The 25,614-nt window shown below is 42.0% G+C and overlaps 1 protein-coding gene across 2 annotated transcripts in view; it reads right to left on the bottom strand.

The window, feature by feature from the left end:
- Window positions 1-1,033: 1,033 nt before the first annotated feature.
- The window catches only part of LOC107372665 (uncharacterized), a 66,334-nt gene continuing 41,753 nt past the window's right edge, over window positions 1,034-25,614 (bottom strand). For both annotated transcript variants that reach the window (XM_070546118.1, XM_070546119.1), the window contains one exon: window positions 1,034-2,223. In XM_070546118.1, coding sequence (XP_070402219.1) covers window positions 1,295-2,223 — 929 coding nt within the window. In that variant the 3' untranslated portion in view covers window positions 1,034-1,294. The remainder of the gene's footprint in view (window positions 2,224-25,614) is intronic.

Here is a 25,614-nt window from a genome sequence, read left to right as displayed (position 1 = left end):
ATCTGCCGGCTGCCCCTCGCGCTGATCTGCCGGCTCTCCCTCGCGCTGATCTGCCGGCTCTCCCTCGCGCTGATCTGCGGCTCTCCCTCGCGCTGATCTGCGGCTCTCCCTTGCGCTGATCTGCCGGCTCTCCCTCGCGCTGATCTGACTTGCTCTGGTCTGCGCGCAACGGCGGGCGGTAAGGGGGGGCGCTTTTGGAAGAGTTGTGCGACACAACGAATCGATGACGCAATTCGTTGCCAACGCTTTTAGTAATCGATTTTCATCGAATTTATCTATTCGTTGTTGCAGCCCTACACTGCAGCACTCCAGTTTTCCATCTCAGCTGATTTTGTTCAAAAAGCAAAACTTACCACTTGTGTTTACTTTCATTTTCAATTAAGTTGCCAGTCGGCATTAACTCCCTAGTCATCATGACACCTCCCTCTGTTGTGCCAAGGCGCAATCGCCATTTATAAGACAGAGAATTACTGCAATATTACTATCAAGCGAGGTGGAACAAATGCGGCAAAATTCGTGCAACGGCATGCCGGCATAGCACGTGGTAATATTACGCCGATTTGCTGGCATGGTGTGTCTTGTAAAAAGGGCTACATACACACAGTGCTGCCAGACACAACAAAGCAGGACGCAGTATCAGAGTTAGAGTCTCCAAAAGCAAGACTGCTCTGGCCTCTTTTGTTTACCAATGAAGACACCGCAGACTTCTCCATGCACTTTTGCCCCGCCCTCATCCTTGGAGATGCGCTCATGACATCGCTGATATCTATTTTTCACGCCAATATTGGAGACCTCACATGTGCTCAATAACGTCCACATTCCTAAGGCAGTGTGGAACAAACACGGCCAGCCTGGGCGGATCGGAGCCGATGCTAGTGTGTAAGTGGCTTTAGGTACCAGTGAAACATGGATCAGCTGGAAACCCTTTTGAATCAACTCTCTGGTGGTTTTACAGGTTGCAGAAAAATTCCAGAAAATTCAGGTTCATCCTTCAGTTTTTTAAACTTTTAAAAAAAGAAGCAAAATGCAGGAATGAGTTAAAGCATAAACTAGATTTATTTTAGTCAACAGGAAGTGGTTTAGATCAAGTTTGTTTTCTGGTCTGAATCTTGTTATTTCTGCTTATCTGTGAAACTCATCACAGGTTTAAAAGAAAAATGAGTCAGGTTTCTTTTATGAAAAAAAAAAACTTGTGACAAACACATTTTATGAATATAATAGCAAATGAGAATTTTCACATAAGTTAAAGAAAATGTTTAGCTGAATTTTCCAAATCAAACATGGAAACGACTTCTCACCTGTGGTGACTTTTGGTGTGATAAGTCAAGTTACCTCTTTGAGTGAAACATTTACCACATGTTTCACATCTAAAAGGTTTCTCACCTGTATGAGTTCTCATGTGATAAAACAAGCCACTACTGACAGTAAAACATTTACCACAAGTTTTACATGGAAATGGTTTCTCACCTGTGTGAGTTCTCATGTGATAAGTCAAGTTACTACTTTGAGTGAAACATTTACCACAAGTTTTACATGGAAATGGTTTCTCACCTGTGTGAGTTCTCATGTGTTTAGTCAAGACATTAGTCCTAGAGAAACATTTACCACATGTTTCACATCTAAAAGGTTTCTCACCTGTATGAGTTCTTGTGTGTTTAGTCAAGTCACTACTGTAAGAAAAACATTTACCACAAGTTTTACATGGAAATGGTTTCTCACCTGTGTGAGTTCTCATGTGATCAGTTAAAGCACTATTGTAACTAAAAGACTTCCCACAGATTTTACATGAAAAGTGTCTCTCATCTCTGTGAGCCCTTTTGTTCCTGTTTAGTTTCTGACTATCTACACTGTCTCTATGATCTTTAGTTTGATGGCGTCTTTTATTTTGTGTCAGTTCTTCATTGCCATTTAGTTCAGAGTTTTCATTCCTGCAACAATCTTGATCTTGGTTTTCAATTTCAGTAGAACTCTGACACAAGGGTTGGTTCCTGTGTGGTTCTGGATCACAGCTGTCTGTTTCTTCAGAAGGAGAGTTCACCAAGAAGGAAGCATGTTCCTGCTTCTGAATGACCTGCCCTTCATGCTGGCAGAGCTCCTGCTGTTCCTCCTTAATCAGTGGAGGTTCTGGTTGCTTCTGGTCAAAACTGGAGGTGGTCTCCTGGTTAGAGAGCAGCAGGTCAGTCAGAACCTCCTCCTTTTCCCAGACATGATGCTGTGGACGTTCTGAACAGGATAAAAGACAATGGAAAACATTTAGTAACCCTCATGTTATGTTTATTTCTCATGAACACCAATGAAGTTCCTGGGTCCGTTTAACCCGGCACATTGTTTATATTTCAGTATTAACTCTATTACTAACCATTTCAATCAATATTTGGTGTAATGGTGGGGTTTTTTCACCTCTCACAGATAAATGATAATATTGCAGCTTTTATTCATTAAAATTATATTTTAAACCAATTCCATTATTTGGTTCCTTTCTGAACACAGAGTAATAAAGCTGTGTTTTTACCTTCTTGCTGACAAGTTTTACCTAAATTTGTAGCCTTCTTCAGGGCATCGCCAACAGTGATGGGAATATCGCTGTTTAAAATAATGGCATTACAAAAAAAATTGTTTTTTCAGTAATCTAATTAATGACAGTCTTCTTGTATCATAATGCCGCTTCCATTACTGATAAGAAAATGCGTGCATTACTAATTCAGCAGCGCGGTGTGTTGAAGCTGTCATCAGCTGATTGGGAGCCAAAGAGGTGGATGTTTTCATCCAAGAGCATCACGGCCCGTGAAGAACGAGGAAGACTTGATGACTCGTCTTTGGCTGCAGACCCGCAGATACGCTGCTGCAGCCGTGACCTTCTTGGTGTGACAGCAGGATGTCCCGAAGGTCTGCTCATCTGTTCACCGCTCAGACGTCACAATCTTCTACCTTCCTAGACCACCCAACTGTAACCTGTTTCTGATCATGTCTTTAGTCCTGCTGTAACACTGGTTGCATCAGTCTCAAACGTCATGGGTGCTAAGGTGTTAGTAGATCTACCTGTGTGTCTTCACACAGGTAGTTCACACGCAGGTCCGATTTGCGTTTTTGGTTCCGAGGCAAGGCAAGGCAGCTTTGTTTATAGAGCACATTTCAAACACAGGAAATTCAATGTGCTTTACATTTATCAGGACATGGTATGAAAACAGCATTAAAACACAAATGAAAATACACACAGATAGAATTACAGTTTAGAGCTAAAGGAGAAGATAAAGTTACAACGCAGATCACAGTGGAGACGATGCACGATAAGAAACAAGGCTGATGAGTACATTAGTGTGTTAGTTTTGATTTAAACAATACTAGGGTTGATTTAAACAACACTAGGGTTGGGGCAGATCTGGGGTCATGGGGAAGCTGATTCCATATGTGAGCAGCATAGTAACTGAATGCATCTCCACCATGTTTGGTCCTGACCCGAGGTTCTACCAGCAGATTGTTTCCAAGGGATCTCAGAGCCCTATTGGGTGTATACAGGAATGAGATCAGACATGTATTTTGGTCCCATGTCATTGAGTGATTTATAAACTAGTAGGAGCACTTTGAAGCCTATACTGTAGTTTACTGGCAACCAGGGTAGGGATCTGCTCCGTTCTCTTAGTTTTTGCTAAGACTCTAGCAGCAGCATTCTGAACAAGTTGCAGTTGCTTCACAGCTTTTTGGAAAGACCAGTTAGGAGACCATTGCAGTAGACCAGCCAACTAGAAATAAAAGCATGAACAAGTTTCTCTAAGTCTGGTCTGGACATAAGACCTCTGACTCTTGATGTTTGATGAAGGTGATAAAACGCGGACTTAGTCATAGCCTTAATATGTCCAGAGAAGCTCAGGTCTGAGTCAATGATAACACCAAGATTTCTAATCTAGGTCTTTGTTTTTATTCCTCTGGAGTCTTGCTGAGCAATAAAATCCATTCTAACCTTCCTGTTGCCAAAGACAATAACTTCAGTCTTGTCTTTATTTAGTTGAAGGAAGTTTGACTGCATCCAGTCGTTTACTTGTTCTAGACACTGACAGAGTGAGTCAAGCGGCCGACAGTCACTAGGTGATAGGGCTAGGTAGATCTGGGTGTCATCAGCATATGATAGGCTATGTTGTTATTAAGTATGAATTGACCCAGGGGGTTACATGTAGAGATTAATGAGTAGTGGTCCTAGAACTGAGCCTTGGGGGACCCCACATATGGTGATCCACTTTGATTGGTAGTCCCTAATAGAGGGCTGCATCGGGATTGGGTCCCGCCGGGTCCTGCAGGACCCAACACAAATCTTGCGGGAGCGGGCGGTGTGAACTTTGCTGTGGGCGGGAACGGTCGGCTAAAAGTAACAGTGCGGGATCGGGATGAGTATGATGGAGTCGGCAACTGATGTTGAAAAGAAGCTGAAACAAGGTCTTTATGACACAAAAGCCAAAGAAAGGCAAGTCAGACATTTGGAGGAGTTTCTCCGATTGTGTTAATATTTCTCATTCAGGTCTCTCTTAGAATAGCGACCCCGATCATTGCCTGATTAGAGAGGAGAATATAATATGAAACGGCCTTGACTTCATTAACCCTTTAAGCACCACACAGTAGCTCCTTTATTTTTTTTAAGAATTTTATAGTTTAAGTAGCGAGGAGTTATTTGAAATCAAATGCGCCAGGCGTCACCGGTGATGGTGACGCATCGGCATTAAAGGGTTAAAAACTAAATGAAAACAAAGTGCGTCAAACCTGACCAATGTGTTAAAACAGTGGTACTCAACCTTTTTTCACTGATGTACCCCCATGAAATATTTTTTTCAGCCAAGTACCCCTAATCAGAGCAAAAGCATATTTGGTTGTAAAAAACAAAAGACCTTAAATAGAGCACGGTGCCTTCAGTGACTGATTTATTAAACTTTGGAACTGATAAACAAGTACAAAATTCAACCATTTGAAAAAAAATAACTATTTCAAATATTTTCATTGTTAATACTCCATAACTAAATGTGTTGGAAATATTTTTCATCACTAAAATGAGATTCTAATTAATTAATTGAAAACAGTCACCATAAAACTATTTAAAACCATAAGATTGCCCATTGAACAATCCATAAATGTGCAAAACACTGCACATTTTTTGTAGTATCTCTTGAACTATTTGGAAAAAAATATATAACTAGAAATATTTAAAAACTATATATCAAATACAGGCCAAATAAATGATTAAGCTAATTATAATTAAAGATTTGTGCTCATAAAAAAACATATCAACATAAAGTGTTCCCTTTTGGGATCATAGTATATCTGTTCTCTAAAAGAAATCATTAACGTCATTTTAAATAACAACAATTGCTAAAAACAAATGCAAATCTCAAAATATATTTTTAAAAATCAAAAAGAAGACTGAATTCTTAACATTACTGCACTGAACGGAGTGTTTTTACAGACTTTTTAGTGAGACACTTGGGCTTGTGCTTCACTGAGGATCTTTTTCATCCTTGGTGGCAGGGAGGCAACTGCTGTGATCAAGCTCCTTTCTAGACACAGTCTGCTTCTCTGATCAGTGTCGTTAGCTAATTTCTCACCACAGAAAAAACACAGTGCCTTGGGTGGGTTGCAACTTGTGGAAGTAAATCCAAATAAAACATAATCTTCAAGATAAAGCCGGAATTTTGCCGGCTCTGGTTTGGCCTTCTTGGCCACTTGTCCCTCCGTGTTTTCTAAAGAATTGCTGCTGCGCTTCAGCCACGTGTCCAACGCTGATCCAAGTGACTGACTGGTGATGCCAGGCGTTATATGACAGGTTGGAGTTAACCATCCTGGTATGGGGGGAGACTCTGGGATTTTGGGATAATGAATTTAGCTTACTTCTACTGAATATAAAACACATTTTATGAACTTTTACTTATATTTTCCTAAAATATTTATTACATTATTTTTAAAAGATTTTCCATGGATATTATTTTTTTAAATGAATGTACATTTTCTCATGTACCCCCTGGAGTTTCTTTAAGTACCCCCAGGGGTACGCGTACCCCCATTTGAGAAAGGCTGTGTTAAAAGATGTGCAGGATCCGATCAATTTGTTTTTCCCCTCATTTACAGTCACTGAGATATCATGACGGCGCAGTGCGCGGCTCTGGTGGTAATCAAGTTCAATTTTATCTCTTTCCAACAATTTTCACAAGAAAACAAAACAGTTAAAAGCAGGGCTTGTGTTGTGTTGACCGGATAGTTCCCGTATTTGACCGTTTATTTTGACGGAGAAAGAATAGAAAGAAATACCCCGACGCATGCATACGAACTGACGCAGATGTAGCTAAATCGCCCAAGAAAAGATTCCCATCTGAACATCTGAGCTGGTCACTGAGCTCAGCGCAGCTCACTGTCAGCACGTATAGGTGTACAGCAAGCTAAAGATGTGGAGAGGGGCTTGGAGCACGTCGCAGAACCAGAGCGCATGGAAGATTCCTCCCACTGAAGCGAGTGTTTTCCAAACCCGGTCTCTCAGAGAGACTTGTCACTTAGAAAAATTTCCTTGATTATTAAACTTTGGCTGAATAGTGCTTGCTCCTGTCTCCAATGTGGCGACGCATCCCTGAGCCTGTCTGAGGAGAGTCCCAGAATCTCACATCCTCTTCAACTCAGGAAGCGCCGATATGATTACGCATATGCGTGACCCGTCAACCCGGTCTTAAGACCGGATTGGAACTGTTCAGGTTTACGCAGACAATCTTTACATTTAGAATCAACATAGATATAAAATTAAGTCAGTAAAATATAAAGCATTTTATTTAAATATCCATTCATTATTTTATAAGCACAGAGAGGGATGGAAGAGCCGAGAGGGTTGCCGATCCCATAGACTATAAAATGACATGTTGAGGACACAAACTCAATACATCTCTTTTATTGTGAGGTAATAATTTCTCCGAGTTTTGCGGTTGCGGGCGGGAGTGGACATGCACACTGCAGGTGCGGGCGGGAGTGTAACACACACGTTGCGGGTGCGGGCGGTAATGGTCAGAAATTCAGCGGGAGTGGGCAGGAGCGGGATGAAGAAAACAGTCCCGCGCAGGGCTCTAGTCCCTAATAGAGACAACATAGCCCCTGTCTTTGAGCTAGGACTGGAACCAGCCAAGCACTGTGCCCGATAGTCCCACCCAGTTTGTGAGTCTGTCCAGAAGGGTGTTGTGGTCCACAGTATCAAAAGCTGCACTGAGGTGGAGCATCATCAGGACAGACGCTTTACCTGAATCAGTGTTGAGACGAATGTTGTTTAATAACTTCATCAGTGCAGTCTCTGTGCTGTGGTGCTGTCTAAAGCCTGACTGAAGACCATCCATAATGTTATTTGACTCTAAATAATTGTTTATTATTTGTTTATCATCATTACCGCCTTTTCAATGACTTTTTCATCATAAGGAGATTAGAGATCTGTCTGTAGTTGTTCAACACTGAGGGTTCTAGTTTCCTCACTGAGGGTTCTAGTTTCCTCTTCTTTAGAAGGGTTTCACAGCAGCAGTTTTCAGTGGTTTAGGGAAAAGACCTGATGTTAAAGAGCAGTTCATTTCCAGTACCTCAGCTTTTAGGCAACTAAAACATTTTTAAAGAAGTTTGTAGGCAGGCTGTCCAGACAGCAAGTAGAGGAATTTAGGGTCTTTACTACGTCATTAAGTGTTTTAGTACTAATCAGGGTGAAAGCCGGCATTGTGGCCAGGTTGTTGCTGTGTGGCTGTGTCAGTGGTCTGGTTGAGTTAGCTGATTTAGAGGAATGAATGGCTAATCTAATATTTGTTATTTTTTCATTGAAGAAAGATGCTAACTCATCACATCTGGTCTGAGAAATGATGTCCGGGGCTAACTGTGCTGGGAGATGAGTTAGCCTCTCGACAGTCGCAAACAGAACATGGGAACTGTTAATATCATCATTGATGACTTTTGAGAAAAATGCTTGTCTCGCCTTTTTAATCTCCGCATTAAAAGTACACAGCTGCATTCTGAAGGTCTGATAGTTATCTGGTAGATTACTTTTCCTGAATCGGCGCTCTGCTTTTCTACATTCTCGCTTTGATTAGTAACAGATCTAGAGAACCTCCATGGAACTTTCTGTTTGCCTGATATCAGTTTGACCTTTTCAGGTGCAATGGCATCAAGGACTTCAAGTGTTTTGGAGTTGAAGCTGGCTAAGAGTGAATCAACACAGCTGGATGTTGGACGTGTTGATAAGTTCATCTGTTTGGTAAAAGCTGAAGCTGCGTGGTCACCTATGACCTTTTTTGTGAACAACTGTAGATTGAAGTGTAGCAGGTGAGACTGACATCTCTGAGAAAAGACAGAAAGGATCAGATTGGCCCACATCTTTAACAAAGTTTGACACAACAACGTCTTTAGTTAAGATTAGGTCGAGACTGTGGTCCTGCTCGTATGTTTGAGCATGGACATTTTGTTTAAGGTCAAACAACTCAAGCATATCAAGAAATTGTTCTACAGATTTGCTGGTAGCGTTATCAACATACATATTAATGTCACCACTTACGATAAGGTGTGTGTAATCTATAGGAGAAGTAAGTAAGTAAGTACGTAAAAGTTTATTTATATAGCGCCTTTCACAGATATAAATCACAAAGCGCTGTACAACATGATAAAGATCAGGGCAAATACCTCTAACCAATAAAAACATCAGAAAAGCAATAGCAGTGATAAACGTAGAAAATAAAATCATGAGTATAAACAAAGTGAAGATGTGAACCCGAACAAAGCCATCATTCTGAAACATTTAAGGAGGGAATGCCTGGATGAAAAGGTGAGTTTTTAGATGATTTTTAAAGACCTCTACAGTATTAGAGAGACGGAGATTTGAAGGTAGACTGTTCCAAAGTCTGGGTGCAATAGTCTGAAAGGCCCTGTCCCCTTTGGTTTTCAGTCTGGTTCGAGGAACAGCCGGGAGGTTTTCAGATGTGGATATAAGGTTCCGAAAGGTGATGTGTGGGGATAAAAGCTCAGATAGGTAGCTTGGAGCCTGGTTGTTAAGAGCTCTATAGGTCAGGACTAAAACTTTAAACTGTATTCTATATTCTACCGGGAGCCAGTGGAGGGACTGTAAAACTGGAGTGATGTGAGCTCGTCTGCTGGATTTGGTTAGGAGTCTGGCTGCTGCATTTTGGATGGCTTGAAGGCGTGAGAGGGAGGTTTTGCTGAGACCAGTAAAAAGAGCGTTACAGTATTCTAAGCGTGATGACACAAAGGCATGGATTATTTTTTCCAGATCTGCAGTAGAAACCAGTTTACAGACTTTTGAAATGTTTCTCAGTTGAAAGAAACAAGAGCGGGAGATGGTTTTGACGTGTGAGTCTAAACTTAAAGCTGGATCAAAAATAACTCCCAGGTTTCTAATGTTGGCCTTGGCTGATGGGCAAAAAGAGGCAATTTCTTGCTCAATTTTTGGTTGAAGTTCCGGGGGTGCAGCCAGTGCTGGACTGACCATAGGGCATAGCGGGCAACTGCCCGCTGGGCCGACCCTTTCATCTTTTATGGGCCGGTGTCTGTTTTTTTTTTTTTTTTTTTTTTTTTTTCCTGGCCTCTAGTTGTTGCGGACAACTTGCCCGCGCCGCCCCACGCGACGCCTCGTAAAAGTTGGTGGATTGGCCAATTGGTAATAATACACACTGGGCTGGACCAATAGCCAGAGGTCTGATGCACCCGCCAGTTGTTTGTGAATCTCAGTAAACAGACAGACGAGCTTAACAAAATGGAGAACAAAAAACGGAAAGGAGGAGCGGAGAAAATTCGACTAAAAAAGAAACTGGCCCTTCAGGCTGATGCTGGCACATGTGTTAAAATCTGACAGTTCTTTGGTAGTGAAGGTTCAAGTAAAATCAATTTAGGAAGTGATGGAGCCTCAGCCCAGCGACAGGTTGGAGAAGAAAAGAGGGAGGAGGAGGAGAAACCCGAGCCGGTGTTGTGCCATAAATTGACTCGCTGCCAAAAAATGATTAGCCACCGCGGGATCGCGCACGGTTAGGCAATTGCATTTCTAGACAAAATTCCCCAGGATTTCGCCCTAAAACTCAGCATATCTAGCAATATGGACATTCAGAAAGCAAAGATAACCTCTTCCGGTACTTAAACAGATGTTTATCGCGGATATTAGTGTGGCAGTGTTTGTGGCACCCTGCGCGGGAGCACGAGGACGTGCTTGTGGAAAGAGGGAGGAAGATGTGGCAGTGTGAGCATCCACAATGTCCCGATAGATTGTGCGCCCTGGCTATTTGGCCAGGTAGATGCCTCTTTGGCTGACTGGTTAGAGCGTATGACTCTCACCCGGGAGTCTGGGGATCGAATCCCGCCCGGGCACTCCTTTCTGCACCTTGCCACATTAGTTTTTCCAGTTCGGAAGTTGTTTTAAGTGTTGCTATTTGTCTTAAACGTTCACAATGAGGATATATTAATCCTTTTTGCAATATTTGCGATTGAAAGATGGTTTGTGCCACAAACTTTGTGGTAAGAACTGGCTTTCTTTATGTTGCAGCCTTGATACTAAAAAAATAAATAAACAATGTAAAATGGCACCCTGTATTGAATGTAAACGTTGTATAAATGGAAATAAACAATTCTCCAGCGATTTAATTTTTTTCCCCTTCCTTTCTTTAGTCCACTTGACATGGAGCCACAGTTAACTAGTTTGGGGCACATTTTTACTTGAAAAAAAGTATTTAAAATGATCAAGCTTTGGCTTTACAATGACACTGTGTAGGTTGCTATTCATTACGTTGCTCTATTTAAAAGTAACAAGATAAAAGCACTTCAGCACATAAAATTAAGATTGTCACTTGCCAAATAGACTACACCCTCCCGTTTACCTATAAGAAATGCCTCAAAATATCTTTAAATTCTTTATTGATGATTTAATTGTAGACAACTAAAATGGCATTTTACTTGCCAAAAAGTGATCGCTAAGATTTTCATGGAGGCTAAAATTGACCAAATAAGGGTTTTATGTATTATCTGTTGACGTTACTGTACTCATACTGTCTACTGTGTCATCAAAAACACCCCAAAAATATCAAAAAAAAAGAAAGAAAAAAAGAAGATAATTTCCCTTGCCAAAAATTGATTACAGTGTCCTGGTCACCTGTAAAGGGTTACATTTACCTAAATATTACTTTATTTATTATCTCTTGATGTTATTAGTGCCATCACAGGATGCCGGTGTCTTTCACATTCATAAACACCTCAAAAATGGCAACAAATGATAATTTCCCTTGCCAAAAATTGATTACAGTGTCCTGGCCACCTGTAAAGGGTTAAATTGACCTAAATATTACCTTATTTATTATCTCTTGATGTTATTAGTGCCATCACAGGATGCCGGTGTCTTTCACATTCATAAACACCTCAAAAATGGCAACAAATGATCATTTCCCTTGCCAAAAATTGATTACAGTGTCCTGGTCACGTGTAAAGGGTTAAATTGACCTAAATATTACCTTATTTATTATCTCTTGATGTTATTAGTGCCATCACAGGATGCTGGGTGTCTTCCACATTCATAAACACAGAGTCCTGGTCACCCATAAAGGCTTAAATTGGCATAAATATTACTTCATTTATTATGATGCTGGGTGTGTTCCACAATCATATTCGAATAAACGTGAAAATATTCTGTCCGAATATCTGTTTCTTGTTATAAATATAACAGCTAGAAGGATTTACAGTTAAAATAGGAGAAACACGTGACTCCCCAGGATGGGTCGTGACACCACTTGCCTCACACACATAAGTGAACAAAACAAAGCAGCATGGAGACACTCCGTCTCCAACCACCTCTCAGGCAGCAGCCTGCACTCCCAAGTTCTACACGTCACCAGAACATAAACAACCGCAACACAATAAAAGCAGTGTTATACAAAATGGAAGGCCTGTAGTGTTTATTCTCTTACAGAAACGACTTATCAATTTTTTGGAGGAATTTATTTGAGAATTTTTTGGTTTTTATTAATTGTGCAATAGAAAAATAATTGCTAAATTAATCATCTAAATAGTCATTAGAATAGTCGACTATTCGATAAAATAATCGTCAGAATAATCATTTTAAAAATAATCAGTTACCCCCAACCCTACTTTTTAGAATACCAGGATAGGAAGGATGGTGTAGGTTTATGTTTATTAGATTGATACATAAATACTACCAATAAGAAAGTGTACGTTGGTGTGTGTCAGAAACAGCGTAAGGCTTAATGTCTTTTCCAAAAAAAACAGGTGATGGGCCGGTCTCCAGTCAAAATGCCCGGGCTGAATTATTGTCCCAGTCCAGCCCTGGGTGCAGCGATCAGGGTCTCTGTCTTGTTAGCATTTAGAACAAGAAAGTTGCTGGACAGCCAGTTACTGATCTGGGTCAGGCAGAGTACAAGGGTGGCCAGCCTGTCCAACTGGTGTGGCATAAAGGACATATAGAGCTTAATATCATCAGCGTAGATGTGGTAGGAGATGTCTGGGAAAGACTGAATGATGCCAGCTAGGGGAGGAATATAGAATGCAAATAGTAGAGGCCCTAGAACTGAACCTTGTGGGACCCCACATGTTAGAGAGGCAATATATGAAGAGAAGGTTTCTGACTTCACTGTGAATGTTCTGTTAGTGAGATAGGAAGAGAGCCAGTCTAGAGCAGAACCTGAAATCCCAGCCAGGGCCTTTAACCTGTTTAGTAGAACGTTGTGGTCTACAGTGTCAAAAGCAAGCCCCCACAATGCGGCTCTAATAATGGTCCCAACCCGGAAGTAAGAGAAATTGCAGTTCCACCCTCATCCGCTGGGGGGCTGGTGCCAGAAGCGAGCAAATCCTCATTGACTCCCATGTTAAAAATGCCGATTTCACAGCAGAAATAAACATGTTTACAGCCTGGTACCAAAACATGTTTTTTGTCTAAATTATCTAGTTTATACTCATGACAACTCTGAGGGGGTGAATTTTTTCTCACTCTTCTGTTTAAGTGTATTGAAAGCCTAAAATTCTAAATAATTAATGAGCATCCGACACACGTGACCGCCGCCTCAGACCCACGTGACCACAGAGCTAGCTCCGTGGAAAGGCCTCAGTACAGCCTCGGTCCCTCCTGGAAACTGTTTCGGGATTTTGAGTCTCTGTGCTTGTGAATTCTGTTTTGGATATTATTGGTGCAATTGTTGGACAAAATGACTTGCTGTGGTATTAATTGCACTAACAGAGCGTCCAAGGAGTCTCCACTTCATTTTTTTCGGTAAGTTAAAATCTATATTTGTATTTTATGTCACTGCCGCCTTAAAACTAGCTGAGTTTACCGAAGTAGCTAGCTAACTATCAGTTTAACATGTAGCATGTACTGTTTAACCATGAAATTGAAATGTAAAATATGGTAAAATAATTAATAGGGCATATTTCGATGGGCGACAACTTAATATCGATGTGTAAGCAGCCTGAGAGGTAGGGTGTTTTCATCTGAACCCTTAAGACCGCCAGCAGGCTACGCTGCACTATTGACGTGTTAGCGCACGGCGCTAACAACTTAGCGACGTGACATGTCTCTGAGAAAGCGTAAAAACACGGACACTTCTTCTGAAGCGGGAAAATAACACTTCTTAAGCAGAGCAGGATGTCGCCTCGGCTCGTTCACGGCCGAGCCGGACTGAGCTCGATAACATTGACCAAGCACAGCCACTGGGTCGTTGTAGCTGCCACTGAGCCTACTGAAAGAACACCAGCAAGTTTCATCGAACTTGTAAAGTTTGTTTTTGCTGGGGACCCCCTGTATTTTACTGCTCCCTCCTGCAGTCTTACCCTATTAAAATTTAAAATGATTCTGTAAATTCCGTGTATCAATAGAAAAATGTCTGCTTCTGCCAGCTGCAGTAAATGTAGACTCCATATAATAAATAAGGGTACAAACACATTACTTCATATTTTGGTTGAGATTTAAAAAAATTGAAGCATTAGCTGTATAATATACCGACGTTACATTGCTGTGTAACTAGAAGAAAATCGTCCCCACCCTTGTATTGTCTGTGACTAGGGCTGTTTAGATGGGAAACAATCATGTTATTAATTTCCATCTAATTCTATGGTCAATTACTCAGAGAAACAATTTAATTTTTGGACAGTCTTTAATGTGTAACTTTATGTATTGGGATGAATGACAAATAGTCATGTTAAACAAAATTGTTAGGCATTTAGGGGGAAAAAACAAAATAATAAAATTATACAATGTCAAATAAATCAAACTGAAATTAAACTATATATTTTCAAAGTCTCGATTCTGGATAAAATCCAACAACATATGCTTAATAAATAACAAACACTACACATGCCTTTTACACACACACACACACACACACACACACACACACACACACACACACACACACACACACACACACACACACATGCATGCATGCACGCAAGCACATTCACTCACACACACACAGTGCTCTGGTGTACCAGTGTGTTCTTCAGAAGCTGACCTTGTCTGATGTGTGTATATGTGAATCTCTTTTTTTAAATTAAGTAATTATGTTTTTTTATTTTAGGGGAGAGCTTGCCTGAAGGACACAGCCGTACCTACAATCTTCTCGTCCTTTAAGGTCAAAAAACCTGTTCCAAGAAGGGAAGAACAGGTAAGTAGGAATGACAAGGTAAGTTTTGAGAAGGTTGCAGATGTAGATGCAGGTGTACACAGTGCCATAAAAGTTGGTGTTGATCTGAGCAATATATTGATGTGTGGAGTCACCTCAAGAGGTCTTTGTTACTCAAAATGTAACACATGATGCCATTCCTCTGCAAGCAGTTGAGTGTTATACTGCTCATTCTGGTCACAGTGTTCAACACCAGAATGACTCATACTCTGGTCAGTTTAACACTGTGCCATTACAGCCAAATAGCATCCTGAGTGACCATTGCTATCAGATCAGAGTCTCCCAAAACGCTTAAAAGGAGAGTTCTGTCGGCAAATGAAAAGGTATGCGTAGTTCAGAAAAAGCTTAGATTGCAATCCTGGAAGACAAGGAGACTGAAGGCAAGAATTTCTTCTTTGAAAAGTGTCACCAAAATTCTTCAGAATAAAGTAATCATGTCCATGTGTATGTAAAGATGGCTTCAGCGTGGTACTGCAAAATTAGATTAAATAATATAGCACGGCAGGAGACGGACCGGATAAAAGAAGGCAAAACTGTCCGCAAAAAGCTCACAAAATTAATCCATTTTTATTGAGAATAGAGAAAAGTTGTCCTCGTCATATCTTTTAGTCTGTCTGTACATTTTGTTATGTGCTTGTCAGAAGTTGTGACCATGAACATTTTTCTGATATTTGCAGACAAAACATAACATATGAAGAGCCTTCCTTTTATTGGACATCCTTTTAAGTGTTACTTAGAGCCTGCATGAACGGGGCCTAAGTATACACTGACGAAGCTCTTTATCCTTGAAGTTTGACCCCAACATACAGGATGCTACACTAAGTTGTAAATGGAGTTTTAAACAGTCAGGCACGGTTTCATTTACTGTTACATATATGTTACTATCTATCCCTTAGAGTCTGCATGTACAGGACCTAAGGTGATATTCTAACATTTATGTAAGTGGACACTTGATAAAGTTCAGAGTAAAAGTTACAACATGCAAAATACATATGCAACCTTCTCAGTTTTCTAGTATATATTTGATGACAAATTTCTTGATAGGTTGATGTTACATTGAAGAAAAACATAAAATATCTTAAAACTAAAATCATTTTGATATGTTATTGCACAGATAAGCTGTATTGTTGAATCCCAGCAGTATGGAGTTTTTGGTTTGTTCTATTTTGTTCCTAGCAGGTACTCATTTTCTCTCTGCGGTTGAGTTCCTGCCAGTTCACCCCCAGTTTCAGCTGCTGAACGTCATCAGCTTATCTGAAAGTAAGATTTAAAAGACCCTATCATCTTTGGTGATCTCACGCCTACACAACATCCTTTGTTCTAATGGTGAAATTAATTTAAGCTGATCTTTTACCTGCTGACCTCTATAACTTTATTCCTGTTCCTAATTACAAAGAAACCCCTGTGCAGAGGAGGCGTTTTAAAGGTGACAGTTTCTGCTTATCAAGCAACAATTGACAGCTACAATAAAGCCTGATTCATGCTTCTCTGTCAGCTCCAACAGGGAGAGACACGCACGCACAGATGGAGACGTTAAGCTCTCATACTTCTCCGTCTCCTGGGGAGTGTTGCAAAGCAATTCCCGGACCGGACAGCAGAGGGCGGAGAGCTGTTCTGTGGTATCCTGTCATGTATCGGTCCAAAATAGTGTGATGATATTGTGTTTTTTTGTACATAAGAGACTTTTTAACAGACAAATTTGTCTCATTCTCCTACACCTCTTCACGGGCTCGCCACCTCTAAACCCACGATTCCTGTCATTTTCGTCTACAAATAAAACGCTTGCTGTGCATCGTTTCACTCCTCCAGTCACGGAATAAAAACGTTCATGTTTTTAGAGCTTTTTTGCGAGGTGTTCTTCAAGTTTTTCCGTGTCTGTTGCTAGTTATCCTCGGCTCTTTGTTTTTGAGTGCGCAATGGCGGCGCTGTAGACGACAACGGCATCCTGACCAATTACAAGCTTGCGCTGTCCGTCTCGTTAAACAGATGTTTAAAAAAGTGGGCTCGACTTCGTGCATACTTGCGTGCCTGCTGGGGCCCTACGCAAGGACGGATAATGGAGTTGCGTGACTCCGCACTGACGCAGGAGAAGCATGACTCAGGCTTAAGATCAACCCTCCTATATTCAAGAAACCAAAGTCCAATTGCCTTCTTTAAAAATCCTTTTGATGTCATACTGAACAACTGTTGTATTTGATTCTAATTTTAATGATTCTGTTTCAGGTGGAAATGCTGTGTGATTCCTGTGCCATGTGGCCCATGACCTGTGTCAGCCCGGCTCTGGATGTGGCATAGCTGAGTTCTCTGTAGCAAGGTTTTCTGGCACTTGGGGCCGTTCCAGAGTGCACCTGGTCCGGTCTAACACCACATCCCAGCACACGCACGAACACATGCTTGTTGATGTTTGTTGTTCATGATGTTTGTGGTTCATGGTTTACATGTTTATAGTTGTTCATCCCACGTTTTCTTGATGACTCTTAGAAATGTTTCTTCACAGGTGCAGCTGCTGGTTGCTGTGTTTTATGTTGGTTTCCTAGTTGTATTAATTTTTCTCTTATTTACTTGTTTATCCTCTATCAGCAGTCTTTATTCCAGATTGGTTCAGCATTTACATGCTGATGTGGCGATACATAACCCAAACCAATATTACTCAAGGGGAACCTCGTACACATTAAGGCTCCTCTTGATAGAGCAAATCTGTTCAGCACATTCTGACAGACAGACCACCATTCTACTGTCATGTTGCTGTACAGGACATTTTTAGAGTTTTTCTTTTTAAAGATAAATAGGATTACATTTAAAATGCAATACTTTCACATTATTATTTTTCCACACTTTCTGTTTACCTGTATTTTGTTGTTTTTCAATAAAGAATGACAAATTATTTAAGTTTGGTTTTTGTTGCACACAAATATCTACAAAGCTAATGTTTACATGACAAGTATGATTGGGTTTTGCAATACGGCACTCTGTTTATTTTAGTAAGATTTTTAAACCAAGTAAAGTTAGTAAAGAACACATTTCTATTGGCTGCTAAGAAACTGTTGGGATTTAAAATGGGCCTGTTGTACAAATAACTTGTGAATGATTATTCCTCACTTTGTAGTCTTAACCAAAGAAATTCCAGTAATTGAACAAAAACATTTATTTTTTACACTACATTTAATAAAACAACAGGGCACAAAGTGTCGACACATTAAAAAAAACGCAAAATATTAAAAGGTTGTCTCCGAGGGTCTCTGCAGCTCTCTGGGCACCACGCCTCACGTAGCTGTCTCCGATGATCCAAATGGCTATGGAGAAAAAATAACAGGTTTGTCATAATTGTTTAAAGTACAAAACCATACATGAAGTGGTCACGACAGGTATTTGGAACTTAACACTTGCTGCATTGTGTAGCTGATGTTGGAGACACACAGGCTGCCATGGTGACCTTTTAACAGATCTAAGAAAAAAATGTAATAAAAGAATGAAACTTAAATACTCCCAGACCTCATGTCATATTTACTAATCAGCTATGGCTGATTTATTGTTTGGATCACAGTGAGTTACACTAATTCTAAAATATTTTTATTTCTATTACACATACATACTTTTAAACTGTTATTTTCACATAACTGTTATCAGGCTCTCTTGTTCTGGTTCTCATGATAATTGCCTACCTAACCCTACCCAAGAATGACTTCCCCTGTCCCGCTGGGAGGGTTTCAAACACCGCCAGCATCTGTTGGAGCCTGTGGCAGGGTGCTGAGGGCCGGCTCCAGCCCAGGAATGAGCTCTCCTTGCCGGCCGGGAGGGTTTGAAACACCGCCATCCTCTCCTCTGCTGGCTGTTGTTCTTTCTGTTATGGTTACCGGTGCTTGTGTTGCAATGTGAAACGCTTGGTCTCAGATTTTGTAAGAAAAATAATAAAATGTCCCCCCAAAATACGACTTAAATATATTTTCTCTTCTTCATTATACATTTATTGGCTGGTGCGACTCAGGAGCGATAGCCCGGAGAATACGGTACTGAAAACTTGCTCAAAGCAAAATGTTTTCATTACGGAAATAAATTATAAACTTACCGATTTAATATTTTTTTAATCCAGGTACTTTTCACGAACAGGCGCCGAAAACCTCCACCTAAACTCCGTGTGAGGTTCAGGTCGATGGGTGTTCCGGTTAGCTCCGGTTGGGTTGAAGCTAGGTGGCTGCATCCATTAGCTCGGCTCCCACCTCCGCGTTAGCTTTGGGTTAGCCAGGGTTAGCTTCAGGTTAGCTCGTAGCTAGTTCGCCTGGGTGTCGTCACTCGATCCCAGCCTTACAGCCCCACCCTCAGCTCCTCCTCTCTTCCCTTTTATGGAATTGTCTGGGCTGGACGGAACCTGTGACACGGTCAAAATGGCGGTGGTGGCCACCTCCCATTATAGACAAAAAACGTGATATTGGAGCCTATGGAATCATTTTGTCCAGTATGTACAGTCTATGGTCAAAAGCTGCACTGACGTCTAGCAGGACCATGACAGAGCATTTCCCTGCATCAGCAGCCATCAGGAGGTCATTATGCACCCTTACTAGAGCAATCTCAGTTGAGTGTTGCTTCAGAAAGCCAGACTGGAAGGGGTCAGAGATCTTTGACTTAGAAAACCAGGATCTGAGTTGGGTTTCAACAACCTTCTCAAGTACTTTGCTGATGAAAGGTAGCTTAGAAATGGGCCTAAAGTTACTGGTGGAGCTGGCGTCAAGGTTGGGTTTCTTTAAGAGAGGAGTCACTACTGCATTTTTAAAGTAAGATGGAACACAGCCTTGGCTCAGTGAGCTGTTGATTATAGTCAACAGAGATGGACTGATAGAGGCAAGGGACCCGACTAAAACAGAGGGAGTTAAGATATCTGATGAGCATGATGAGAGTTTCATCTGACTGATTATTGAGCTTAAGTCATTTAGTGTAATTGGGGAGAAGGAGATGAAAGACTCGGAGCACTGGGGGGCCTCCCCTCCTGAGGGGGCGAGGGCTGGTGGAATGCTGGATCTCAGATTCAGCATCTTGTTTTCAAAAAAGTGGAGAAAGGTGTTACAGTCATCAGCTGAAGATAGCTGAGCCTGCTGCAGAGGAGAAGACACGATGCTGGAGATGGTATCAAACAAAACCTTAGGAGTATTCTTATTTTGACATACGAGGTTGCTGAAGAAAGAAGACCTGGCATTTTCTACAGCTTCGTTGTATGACTCGAGAAGTTCTTTAAAATATTCGCGATGAACAACCAGACCTGTCCTCTTCCACCGTCGTTCCGCTTTTCTATAGGAGCGTCTAAGTTCAAGAATCTGGTTGTTCAGCCAGGGTGAACTGGAGGCACTGGAACTGCGGCTGGTTTTGTAAGGGGCGACCTGATCTAGAATTTTGAGGCAGTGATCATTAAATGAGTTGGTAAGGAGCTCTACGTCATCAGAAGAAGGAGGTACAAAGTCAAAGAGGGAGGAGAAATTTAAAATGGTAGAACTGTTGATAATACGTTGTTGCTTAGCAGAGACTGGTAAAAGAGATTCAGAATTTAGGTTAATATGAAAAGAAACTGACTCATGGTCACTGAACACAACATCATTTATCAACAAGAAGTCTGTAGGAAAAGACCAGATCCAGGGTGTGGCCTGCTCTGTGAGTGGGACCAGACAAGTGTTGAGAGAATTTAAGAGTTCATCATGTTTAGGAACTCCCTAGTGGAGCAGTTAGATAGATCCTCAGCGTGGATGTTGAAATCTCCAACAATGATTATCCTGTCTAGTTTAATAGTTGAAGATAGGAGATCCTGAAAGTCAGACAGGAAGGATGAAGTAGATCCAGGTGGGCGATAGACCAGAATTCCATAAATTGGTTGAACTCGACCAATTTTAATCATGATCATCTCGAATGAGCTGTAGGAGTTTGAGGATATAATTTGGCACGAAACGTGTTTCTTAGAGATAACAGCTGTTCCTCCACCGCAGCCTGTGGTCCGTGGAGCAGAGATGAAAGAGCAGTCTTGAGGACAGAGCTCACGGAGATGAGTGACGTCATTTTCGCTCTGCCACGACTCGGAAATCCACAAAAAGTTAAATTTTTTGGTGCGGAACAGATCGTTGAGGATGTGAGACTTGTTGGCGATGGAGCGCGCGTTAATCAACATCATTTTCGCGGAGGAATCTGGCGATGTGTGTGCCGCGGGCTCGATAATGGCGGGCGGCAGAAAGGAGCTCAGTAAAATCATCTATGAAAGTTCTAGAAGACCCTGGTGGTCTATAGATGACAAGTGCTAATACCTTAGGGTGTGCCTTTAACTTCGAAGCAAAGACATTCAAAAGAGTCATAGTAACTGCAAACTACCTGTTTACAAATGAATCGGTCTCTGTTCAAAGATAGAAGCAACACCTCCTCCCCTCCTATCAGGACGAAGCACATTCAGTCATGTGAAATTGGAGGGGGGGCTTCAATGAGAACTGGTGCACAGGTACTGCTGGTGCACAGGTACTACTGGTGCACAGGTACTGTCAGATAACCACATTTCTGTCAGGAAGATGGCATCTAGATTGTGAGAGGAGATGAGATAATTTACTAGAAATGACTTATTCCTGAGAGATCTAACATTTAACAAAGCCACCTTCATTGATGTAACTGGAGGACATTGAGTTGGATTAGGTTGATAAGGAACTGTTATCAGGTACCTAGGATTATGTGCTCGAGAAGGCACTTTAAGTCTTGCAGGGATTATGACAGGAGTAGGCAAAGTAAAGATTTCGTCAGGTCCACATTTGTTCTGGAAACATTTATAAGTGTTATATTTCCCAAAATCTGGACCCAGCCGTCCTCAGACAGAAGAAGTAGGCAGTTCTCCAGAGGTGACTGGAGCGAGTGAGGTAACATGTGGACAGTGGGCTGGGGGGGGGGGTGAGATTAGATGGATAGGGAGGTGGAAATCTGACTCGTCTCACTGATGGATAACGACTCATGAGCCCTTTTCACATAGACATTCTGGAACATTTGTGGACAATTCAATCCGGTTTTTAACCGGAACTGTGTTTTCAGACACACCACTTTTGTACCGGAACTTGTCCTTTCGGCTGCCTTCACACAGCAGGGAAAAGTTCCAGATGTCTGACGGCGGCGGGGGTGGGGTTCGGGGGGGGGGGGGGGGGGGGGGGGAAATCGGACTTATGTTAAGAAGAAGAAGAAGAAAATATCATTTCTATAGCGCCTCTCAAGATAAAAATCACGAGGTACTTAAGCATAATTCTGTGCACATGAAGACGCATAAGAGACCTGGATGATGGCGCTCAATGGTCAAAGGAATCACTGAAGCGGTGTGAAGCGCTCCGTCGCGCGTCTAGGCGGTACCGTAGGAGGCGAGCTGCCGTGGTTCGCTGCATGCTACAGGAGCGAGCTATCTAGGTGCGCACAGCGTCCCCCGGTCCCCTCCCCCTTGTCCGGAACTCTACCTCACCAGTCTGAAGCAGCCACCCTGTCCGTAACAAGTCCGGACCTGTTACTAGGGGCTTCGTCCGGTTAAATTCCGGAACACGTTATCCGGATGTTTGTATTCAGACACAAAGGTCTTACGGACAGAGTCCGGAACATTTCCGTTTTTCATGGCCTGTCTGAAGGGGGCTATGGTGGCACCGGCGAGCAGAGGGAGGAGGAGGAAGGGGGTAGAGCTGTGAGGCTGATCGTGATCTTCATGTTTGGGAACATTCAGTGTGTTATCAGCATCTGTAGCTTTGCTGGTGTGACGTGGTGGTCCGTGAGAGTAGGAAGATGGTGCTGACTGTTGAATGCATTTCTCATGCCTTTCCTTGTTAGGGAAAGCAGAAACATGGAGCATGTGTGCTAGGTTTGAGGTGAAAAGTTTAACTCCAGATTTATTCAAACAAATTCCATCAGGCTGAAAAAAGTGCTTGTGATCCCAAAAGAAGTTGAACTGGTCAAAATATGGGATGCTCTCCTCATCACAAGTGGATGACAGCCATTCGTTGAAAGCGTAGATCCATGAGAAAAGTTCAGCTCCTCTTCTGATAGGTGGAAGGGGGCCGCTGATAAGCACTCGTTTCCAGGGAGGTGAGTGATGTCAGCAGAGCAGTAAAATCACGCTTAAGGGTATCTGAAACCCTCCTCCTGATTTCATCAGCACCAACGTGAATAATGAGGTGTTTAGAAAGCATTGTCGGTATTCTGTCTGAGATATCAGTAATTGTATCCTTGGAAAAACAAGAAGTTTCAGAGTAATGGCCATTTAAGTTCACATCTTTCACGTGAAAGTCGCCCATTATCAGAGTCCGAGTCTCATCAGAACTCTTCTGCTGCTGGTTTTGGTTTCTTACCCTGTTCTGAGATGAAGAGGCCTTCTAGCATCTCCCGATCAGGCTGCTTTAGCAGCGGCGTACATCTGTTTTGCAGCTGAATGCTTGTTTGATGAGATGTTCCTCTGGTGTCTCTTGTTTTGCCAGCTTGTCGATGTTGTGGGCTGCTGTGTTCATTATGCGGTCGTGAAGGTAACGCTGGCCAGCCATTTTCATCCGTGATGTCATGGAGTGAAGTCAGTTTACCTCCTCTTGTTACCCATGGGGCCGACTTATTCTTTGGCTTTGCACCAAGGGTGTCCCAGGGAAGGGCGCTCAGAGATTTATCAAGAGGTGCTGACCAACTGTGGATCATCCGGGGTCCTGGGACCTTCGACCAGAGTAGGTGGGAGGGTGTTGTCGTCTCCAAACAGGTCATTTGTCTCCCAGTTGAATTCTAGTTGAGCATGTTTGGTTTCAACGACTTCTAGGCAAGAAAGAAGACGTTATTGAAAATCTTCTGAGGAGAAGGATGGGAGCGTGACGTTATAGGGGAGTTGACGTCGGAACATGTCAGCAGCAAAGCACGTAGGGAGAAAGGTGAGTGTAGGACGAAGTCAAAGAAAAAATCTTGTTGTAGACCCTCAGTCAAATTAAAGAACGGTCCCAGAGATTTAAGAGGTGAAAGTTAGTGAGCCAAAAAGAAGATAAAGGACAGGAATGCGTGCAGGCAAGGCGGCAGGCAGGAGCTGGGAGCAACACGTCTGTACTCTCCGGCAGTCGGTAGTCCTGCATTTGAGGCGACTCTTTTTCTTAGACCTTCTCCGTAGCAGTCAGACTGGGACTGAGGCGACACTACGGACTGATTGGCCGGCTGAAATTACGCCTACTGCCTCACGTTTCCAAAAGCAGCACAGCTCATGTCCGCCTTTGTTTACCTTATAAAGGAGGACACCGCGGACTTTCCCGCACATATTAAACTCCGCCCACAGGCTCGAGATTTCTGCATTCCTGAGAAGTCCCTCAGATTTATACGTGAACACTACACCACCCGTTCGAGACTGAACTCACACCATCCAGCCCGACCAAACCCTGAGCGTGCCGACGCTAATGTGTAAGTAGGGCTGTAGCGAAGCCTCAATGACGTCGACGGCTCGATTCTAAAAATTCGTCGACGTCAGATCCGGTAGTCGACGCACCGCGCCCACTTGTTGCATCCCCAGGAGTTTGTAAATAGAGGTGGAATCTGCCGGTTTTTCCTCTAGTTCGCCCTCTTCTCCGCCTTCACCAACATCTCCGCCAAATACCAAAGACCCGGAACAACGTCCGTCCGCTACTAGGTTCCTTTCGTGTTTTGCCCGGCTTCGTCTCCCGGCAACGGACAACAACTTCCGGGGTCAAATGCGCTGCTCCGTCTCTATCGCAGATGCAGAAAATCACCGGGAGCGTTTCTCCCTTCATAAAGGAGCTTCTTTCAGACATTAGGAGAGCTGTTTTGGTGGTAGCAGTCTCTCCTCCATGCTGGTCTGTTTGCTGCTGGGTGTTTTTGGTTTATTTAAACTTGGTAACTTGAACTTAACGTTGGTAAAGCTACTGTTAGCATTTTCGCTAACAGCTTCATGCGTTTGGATAAGCTGTTACGTTTTGGTTTAGAGTTCATCTTTTGTGGTGCAGATCTCCCTTTTATTACATTTAGAGTGTTGTGGATTTTCGGTTTAGTTTAAAATATCACCTTGAGTTTGGTTTAACCTCCCAGTTTAGAGTTTGGAACTTCGGAGATTCTTATTTTGGTCCAAAACCCAGTAATCTTTGCCCAGTGGGACATCCCTACTTATTTGTACTTTTGTTTTAATTCCCCACAGGCAGAATTAGTTTTATTATTCCCAACCTGTGGATGGAAAGATTTGTTTTTTTTTTGTAGTTGTAAATAAACCTGACCATCATTTTAACTTTTAAATCCCACATTACTGTCCCTTCCTTTTTGCACACGAGCCAAACTCCCCAGGAAGAGTCGTAACACCACTCGCCTCACGCACATAAGTGACCAAAACAAAGCAGCATGGAGACACTCCATCTTCTACCACCTCGCAGCCTGCACTCCCAAGTTCTACAAGTCACCAGAACATAACCAACCAACACAATAAAAGCAGTGTTATACAAAATGGGAGGCCTGTAGTGTTTATTCTCTTACAGTAACAATTAATCAATTTTTTGGAGGAATTTATTAGAGATTTTTTGGTTTTAATTAACTGTGCAATAGAAAAATAATCATTAGATTAATTGTATAAATAGTCATTAGAATAGTCGACTATTCGATAAAATAATCGTCAGAATAATCGTTTTAAAAATAATCGTTTACCCCCAGCCCTATGTGTAAGCAGCATTTAAATCCTCCATCAGATTTATGCCTCTTCCAGTGTCATTTTAAAGGATTTTATTTATTTATTTAAACATTACTAGATTACCAGCAACAGAAATGCTACTAAAAACACACAATTATGTGAAGCTGGAAAAAATAGAATCCTGTGCAAAATGACATTTATTTCAGTACTTTAACTAGACTGAGAGACCATTTAAAGGCTCAGGAACATTTACAGGTGTTTCTATAGTAATTATAAAATTTACCTTATTGGGGTCTTGTTAAATATCAGACAGTGACA

Source organism: Nothobranchius furzeri, chromosome 2 (genome assembly GCF_043380555.1).
Source record: "Nothobranchius furzeri strain GRZ-AD chromosome 2, NfurGRZ-RIMD1, whole genome shotgun sequence".
NCBI classification, from domain to species: domain Eukaryota; kingdom Metazoa; phylum Chordata; class Actinopteri; order Cyprinodontiformes; family Nothobranchiidae; genus Nothobranchius; species Nothobranchius furzeri.
Note: the sequence above shows the minus strand (reverse complement) of the source record. Positions and strands in the feature narration are given on the sequence as shown.